Genomic DNA, 8,195 nt, shown 5'->3' on the forward strand with positions numbered 1-8,195 from the left:
GCGGGCAAATTCTCAAAAAAAAAAAAAAAAAAAAGGGTTCCTGCTCAAAAAGGGGTAAAAAAATGGGCAAAAAGGTGATAAGCCCTTTTATATACGATCTAACTTAGTCACAAACTATATTATGCATTTTTTTTTTAAATTTTAATTCTTAATAAATAAATTGACCTATGGATGGATGTAATGTTGGACTATATTTTTTTAGTCATTTTGGATATTGGGCCATGCACAACTGCACATCTTGCACGCTTCAATATCTCGCCGTGATCTTTTTATTTTATTATAAAATAGTTATAGTTATGTGAATTACTTATAAATAATTGCTGCATGGTTATGGACATTTTATTTACTCAAAATTTGTTTCTCATTAGTGGTTTCTTTTGGAGTAAAAATGTTAAGTTGGCTCGGTGATGCGAGTCCATGAATAAAATATACGTCTGGGCCTAATTGTGAATGTGTGTGGCCGAAATCGTACTTTCATGGGATTAAAATGTGAAAGTATATTTTGGGGTCTAAAATTTTTTTGGGTAAGTGAGGAAAACCCTTCTATGAACAAGCACATTGGCTCCTACATAGAAGGTAAAACCTCGAGTAATCAAGCTCCTCGAGCGCGAGATCTGGTACCGAATGAATTGCGCATTATGCGCACCCTCTAGTCACACTCCCTTTTTGAACAATTTGGCATAGCCAAGAATTGAACCCGGGTGGTGTGCTTCATTGGGCAACTCAGTGGCCACTCAGGCAAGCCTGAATGGTTAAAACGGAATTTACAATTGAACTATGTTTACATTTCAAAAAACCAACAAATTAAAAGCGAGAAAACCCTTCAATGAATGAGCACATTGGCTCCCCTATAGAAGGTAAAACCTCGAGTAATCAAGCAACCCGAGCACTTGGGGTCTAAAATTCAATTCCAAATTAGTCTAAACAATTTGTTATTGTTAATAAACACTCCCTATCACTATGTCAGCATATATTTTGGGGTCTAAGAATCAATTCCAATTTAGTCTAAACAATTTGTTATTGTTAATAAATACGCCATATCACCATAAACGGCTCACGGGTCACGGCTGCCACTTGCTTTCTCTCCTCACTTTCCGCCCTCTCTCTCGCACTTTTCATACATAATTTAGACGGTTTACTCTCGCTGGTGGCAGTAAATGTTTGCACTTTGTAGACTTGTAGTAATATTTGTACCTTAATTTTAATTAATTAGCATATTAGTATAGTATAGTAGTACCGAATATTTTAGTAACGGTGATATTGAGTCCCTAAAGAATATAGTGATGTAGAGCTAATGTGATAATTTATTTACTAAAGAAAGTGGTAACGTGGTTGAGAGTGATTTAAATGTAAATGTTACTATTGGTTCGACCTTTTTTATTCAAAGATTGAACATAATTTTATAAATTTTTAGGGAGCTTATGATTTCTCCAAACGATAATCATTTGTAACTTTATTCAAAGATTGAACATAATTTTATAAATATTTAAGGAGCTTCTGATTTCTCCAAACGATAATCATTTGTAACATTTTGATTTTATGTACCAAAACACTATTTTTACAGTTAAAGTTTTTTTATACATGTAACTAGTAACAAATTAAAAGTTTTTTTTTTTTTTTTTTTTAAATCTTACTCTTTATTAGACTACTCCCTACGCTATATCATTTTGAAGGTTCATTTCTCAATTAGAAAAAGACACCATAGGTATTTAGTTGTCTTTCTTAGTCATTTTCTAGACAAAAGTTCAATTCGTCCTTTTATAAAAAAAAAAAGAAGACGTAGCACGTGGGTTGATCTAGGCCCATTTTTTTTTTTAACTTTTATTCAATTTAACAATACATCAAACCATTATATTTTATTTTAAAATATTTGTTTTTAATCAAATAATAGTGAGTGGGTCCTAGTCTTTTTAAAGAAGTGTATTATGGTTGGTAGCAGTCAGTCTTTTTCAATCTTTTTAAAGAAGTGTTGATGTGGCGTTAATGTGTCAATGAATCTTTTTAAAGAAGTATGTCATGGTTGGGAGTGGTCTTACGAACATTATATTAAACGTGACAAATGTGTAATTTATAACATTATGTTTGTGTTTTGGAGCTTTTCAAATCAAATTTAATTGATTTTCACAAATTAGTTTTTGCGAAACAATATAAAAAGATCATTTGCGCATGATAATCAACAAATTTTCATCAAACCACAAATCCAAACACCCACTAAACTGGAAACTTGAATCGGTATTCTAATCTGCTAAGCATGAAATGTACTTGGTTTGGAAACTAGTTGACAAATTCAAATTCCTTTTCCAAATTCAAAATTTCGACATTATACAGGATAGAATAGAATATTGATAGGTTACATCGGTTGTGATAATTAACTCCTTGATTTGTGGTGTAATCTTGTATTATTAGTATATTCTTCGTATATACAACAAACTACAATTTGCACAGCGTTTTAAATTTTGATGACAATGACAATAGCATACGTATTTCAGCCAATCATCAGCCTCTTACATGTTTTCTTGTGAAACGTACCTCTATTTTTTTCATTTTTAATTTAACAATTTGTTTAATGTTATACAACATTTTATCCGTGTTGATTGTTTGTAGTTATAACTACCGTAGTAATTACAGGTTTAATTGAATTAGATTAGTAATAAATAAAATGTTTATACTTTCACTTTTTGTTGATCTAATTAAATTTTAATGAAATCAATTCAATGTGGTATTTATAATGGAGTACTATAATAGTTGTGTTGTATACTTGTATGCATGTTTCGAATAAAAGAAGTTACTGAAAATAAATAAAATAAATAGTGATTTATACACCATCTATATCAAGTATTACGGAGTACTAATGATGCATTATACTATTACGGAGTATAATGTACATTACCTTAAAAATATAACTATGATTAATAATTTTTGGGTGAAGCACAAACACCAAACAAAACAAATAGAATATGGGTGACAAGAAATTAGCAGATGGGCTTATCTATTATTACACACTGCACGAAATAAACAGGGGTGATGCAAGCAAAGGGAATAATGATGTAGTATTCCTTGTTTTTATCGATTATATACCATGAATATTATATATACTTTAACGAAGTACGGAATAATATAACTGTTTAATTACGACTGCGATGATTCAAATTTTGAACTTCAAGATTCGAACATCGGCTGAGTAAGTAGGGTAGCTTGCAGTTGTGTTATATGCCGATTGTTGCCTCTAACATGTACCGTATGTTATGTATCGTAGTGTTTTATTATTATCATCGTAGTGTTGTATCGGTTTGATCATCCTTATGTTTGGTTCTATTTGTTGTTTGTAACTGTTATAGTTTTGGCTCGAATCGAGTTACCTAATTATTACGTTGTCCTAATTGTTTACTCTTTTGAGCCTTAATGATTGTCGATTTATTGTATCGGTTCATAAGATCATTCATTTTATCGATGGAGAAATTCTAACTTTAATAGTGATTTAAACGAAAAAAAAGTACCATGTATAATTATGAATATTTAGTTTTTAATGAAAAAAATACCGTGCAATTTGATGCAGTTATTACGTGGAGGTATAATGTAAATAGTCATTCTTTCATTCCGGTAAAGAAACTCGTGTTGATGCCGAATAAACACATCCCAATTTGCTGTTGGTTTTCAACACGTAAATCTTATCCATTTACTCATTTATTCCACACGTATATTGTATTATTATCAACCCAATGTTTTTAATTATTATTATTTTTTTTTTTTTGGGTTCACAGTCAATCATATTGGGTCCTCACTAAAATTCCTGGGTGATGAGTCCCTGAGCGACGAGACCCGTAACCGGGTGATTTGCACACATTGGCGCCCCTCCGGTCAAGAGGCCATTTTTATTTTTTAATATAATCTTGGTTATCTACCTATGTTTAAACAGGTGATTGCAGTTTACAAAATTTTAAATCATATACATAGTGTAATATATAGCTTACATGGTTTTTTTTTTTTTTTTTACATCAAACAGCTCCTTAATCTTGCCAGAACATCTTGAAATCTAATTATTTTGATAAGAAACTGGTTTATAACACATATGAACACAAGTGTTTGCACAAGATGATGTATTAGATCAGTTAAATAAAGGCTTGTTCACCAATACAACTTGATGTATGAGATAAATAAAAAAACTAAACAAGCCCTTCTTGTTACTTACTAGTTACTACACAAACATACCTAATTCTTTATCAAACATAATGTGATGAAGCTAAAAAACAATAAAAGGAATCACAACTTCAAATCTTCTTGAGCTTTTGAACAAGATTTTTGCATCCTTAAACCACTGAAACTGCTTCTTGATGCCATTATTTCAATAAGAGATAACCTCCTTTTAGTCCCATTTTCTGGCCTTTGTTTAGGAGCACTATGAGACCTCTGCTTCGCATTAAAAGACTGTGTGTTCGCCATGTAGCTTGGATGGTGGTTCGAATAAAGCCTAAAAAAGGCATCCCCACATACACTTTTCGCAGGTGTGGCTGGAGCGTTAGATCGGTTTGAATTAGCAAAACGAGGTGTGGTTTGAGTGGTGTTTGATAACCTGTAGTCCTGCACACCAATAAATCCCCATTCGGAATCTTGAATATGATGACACTTGGAGATACCAGTTACATAGGGGGATGGTAGAGGAGATGACATGTTGTGATGGTAATTTGATTCCTCACTAGAATCTGTTAGACACGTGTGAATACGCCTGGATCTTGCGTTCGGTTTGTAAGTGTCGATTTCAACTATTTTTGGACTTTCGTCGTACGAATTTGTTGTAGATTCATATGAAGTTGAAAGTCTCTTGCTATGATATTCACTTCTTGTCTCATGATGAAATCTCTCCTGAAGTGTTCAACAATTAGTACCTTAGCACTATAGCAACTAAAAATTATCATGTGTGACTAATGCCTATTAGGATGTGTTTGTTTACTTTTCAATTGAATGATTCAGCATTCAATGCGTTCATTTCTGACCTCTAAATGACAGATGATACTGAATGCTCTTTAAATTATACCAAAAACACTTTATGAACAATTGTATTGTAATTTTTGTTCATGTTGAAGGTTAATAAGGTAATTTTACATCATTCACATTATTTGCTCAAAATTTTTATCAAACATGTTATTGTGATTAAGAAGCAACTTCATTCAAAACCTCTCAATTATTCAGATTATGAACCATTCAACAGCTAATCATTCAGTTTTATCAAATACACACTAGTCTCATTTGACTCAAAATGTTTACATAAAATGTAGCATTGACTTTAGGCATGAAATTCACAAGTTTTATAAGCAGAATAGATACAATGTAGCATACAGAGGATCTTACAGTGGATGTTGGGTGACGGATTTCGGGTTGAACACGATGATCTTTGAATGAGCGACGAGCCCGTTGGGACCGAACAGCTGTCTGAGCTCTATGGAGAGCCTGCATACTGTATAGAGTTGCAGCAGCCCTCTTTCTAACAAGGAATCCTCTAACAAGAGCCTGTAGTTTCACCAGCCCTTTTAATGCCCTTAGAGCCTTTCTTGCCTAAAAACACATACATTAAAATTCATTAATTCATTCAAGCAATTAAACCAAAAGTACCAAAACTTGACCAAATTCTCAAATATGTTTTCCATTTAACATAAATACAAAATGGTGACACATAACTATGCAATGGTGCCATTAAGCTAAAACTAACCAGATTGACCAAACAAAATTTTTTAATTTATTTTGTGGTCAAAACATAAAGTGTAAACTTTTTTGGTTAACATACAACAAAATGAAAAACATATACATATGTACAAAACTCAATATAGAAAGAGCACTATGTTGGGGAAAAGAAACATAAGGAATTGAACAAAGTCAACAATACAAGACCTAGGTAAAGGCAAGTTTCAAAATAACATAAATTAATCCTCCCAAAAAGATAATATGGATATTATTAAATATCCATTTTATTTGGAAGAGCTAAAGCACTGTGAACATAATCTATGAGTCTGGAAAATTGCTCATATTAAAAACAATTCAAAATTCTATACTTCCATCACACATTAACAATAACAATCACAATTACAAAAAGAAGTAACAGTAAAGAGCATGGAGTTCTATGAGTTATATAGTAATAATGTTATCAAAATAGTGAAGAGAATAAAATATACTTACAATCATAGTCTACTTGGGCTACCAAATAGGAAACCAATATAACATAAAGTATATATCTATATTGCATAAATACACACACTACAATACAGATCAAAACTATAACATGGAGAAATAAAATGCAGTAAGTTTGAATGAAAAAGACAACTTACCAAATGAGCTCTGAAAACTGTTTGAATCTTGACAGCAGCCCATCTTTGTCTACCACCAATGAAAAGAGTTCCTCTGCCGTGGCTGGTGAGTCGTACAACAGCCACGGCAGCTTGTGCAGCTGCCACTGCGGCGTCTGCAGCAGCGGCAGTGGCCGCCGCAACAGCAATTGCATGCTTGTTTTGTTCTTTTTGTGATGTAGACATGTAAGACCTCATCCAAGTAGGATCACTATTAGTCACCATTGGAGATGATGTTATTGTTTCCTTGATGGGCTTACCAAAGCTCCACCTTTTCTCATTCTTATTATCCAATTTCTCTTTATTTTCTTTATCCTTTTTCATACCTAACAGCCCTTTAAACCACCTTGAAGCTTTTCCCATATTTATCTCTTTACTTAAACTTAAAAGTGTAACCTTTAGTTAGAAAGAGAAAGATAGTGTGTTATGTTGAATTAGAGGGAAAATTGATGGGGTTCAAATTGTAAATGACAAGTGTTTATTTGTAGTGATGGAGCATATGAGGAGCATATGGTGTGAGAGATTGATAGATGTACTTTTTCAAATTATATTTTACTAATGTTTATATATGGTAGATATATAAAATGAATCAAATAATGGTGTGAGACATATATAGTTAGATTAGATAGATATTCTATTACTTTTGAAATTTTATTCTAATTATATAATTTATTTTTGCCTGACATAAGCTCGTGAAGAATGCACAATAAGACAAAAGGCTAACCCGGAAAATAGTAAAGTAAAAATAATAGAAAGTGACATAACCTCGTTCGTCTTAATTTTGGAGAAGATGCTTCTTACATCTACTTTTGGTTTTTTAACCCAAAATAAAATGAATTTTTACGTGTTTCAAAGATAAAAATGAGCATTTGGAGGGTAAAAGGTATTCTTTATGACGGGCTTTTTAACACATAAATAAAAAGAAGGTAAAATGAAAGAAAATTTGAAGGCTTTTGTTTCTCTGCATAGATAGAATCCTGACCGAGCCCAACAAGAAGTCATGATATTTTTTTTTTTTTTTTTTTTTTTGGCAAAAGAACTTGGAATTAAACTTTTAGTCATTATACTTGACAAAATATAGTCATTATACTTTGATAACAATCAAGCACATCCCACAAGGTCACTTCCAACGACCCATGATATCCTAAAAATTTAAAACGAGTAGAGAATAAAACGAATACAATTTTATTAAAAGTACTAAAAATAAAATAAATAAAAACGTCTAAAAATAAAAAAAATTACAATAATGAAAAGATGCTAATACAATTACTACTTGTTAAAAGTCATAATACCACGATTACATAAACAAATTTAGTCCGACTCAATACGCCTAATTGTAAAAGATACAACTTGTCATACCCCCAAATAGGGCCGGAGGTAAATATGACTTTTCCAATATCATCACATAGTTATATAAACGAGAACGACTCTAAATGAGACGTTTAATAAAATCAATAATTCAATTGCGGCGGAAAACGAAATGTTTTACATGGTAAACCCAATTGTAATAAATGTGAAATGTCCTGTTCATATTGATTATAAACGTTCCATATTAATTGATTTCGTTGCGAGGTTTTGACCTCTATATGAGACGTTTTTAAAAGACTGCATTCGTTTTTAAAACAAACCATAACCTTTATTTTATCGACAAGGTTAAAAGGACACCACCTAGATTATCAGAAATAATAATCTAAAAATATCACACTTACACACTGCCAATACATATTGGTTTACAATATTAATATGTTACAACAAAGTAAATCTCGAATGCAGTTTTAAACAATATTATACAAGTATGCTGACACCAAGTCTTGTCCATATATTAGCATGCAACAGCGGAAGCTCTTAATAATGACCTGA

General features: G+C 31.8%; 1 protein-coding gene across 1 annotated transcript; it reads right to left on the reverse strand.

Moving 5' to 3' along the window:
* Positions 1 to 4,260: 4,260 nt before the first annotated feature.
* LOC139845637 (protein IQ-domain 26-like) lies at positions 4,261 to 6,701 on the reverse strand. The gene is made up of 3 exons (XM_071835900.1): positions 6,318 to 6,701; positions 5,347 to 5,550; positions 4,261 to 4,860 (listed from the first exon to the last, which is right to left on the reverse strand). Exons 1-3 carry the CDS (start codon positions 6,696 to 6,698, stop codon positions 4,261 to 4,263), a joined length of 1,185 nt encoding a protein of 394 aa, XP_071692001.1. The 5' UTR covers positions 6,699 to 6,701.
* Positions 6,702 to 8,195: the final 1,494 nt, after the last annotated feature.

Source organism: Rutidosis leptorrhynchoides, chromosome 4 (assembly GCF_046630445.1).
Source record: "Rutidosis leptorrhynchoides isolate AG116_Rl617_1_P2 chromosome 4, CSIRO_AGI_Rlap_v1, whole genome shotgun sequence".
Lineage (NCBI taxonomy): Eukaryota > Viridiplantae > Streptophyta > Magnoliopsida > Asterales > Asteraceae > Rutidosis > Rutidosis leptorrhynchoides.

Coding starts and splice junctions, on each gene's coding strand:
- LOC139845637 (XM_071835900.1), bottom strand. CDS start 6,698: ATGGGAAAAGCTTCAAGGTGGTTTAAAGGGCTGTTAGGTATGAAAAAG. Junction 5,551..6,317: donor CAGTTTTCAGAGCTCATTTG/GTAAGTTGTCTT, acceptor ATGTGTTTTTAG/GCAAGAAAGGCTCTAAGGGC. Junction 4,861..5,346: donor TCCGTCACCCAACATCCACT/GTAAGATCCTCT, acceptor TGAACACTTCAG/GAGAGATTTCATCATGAGAC.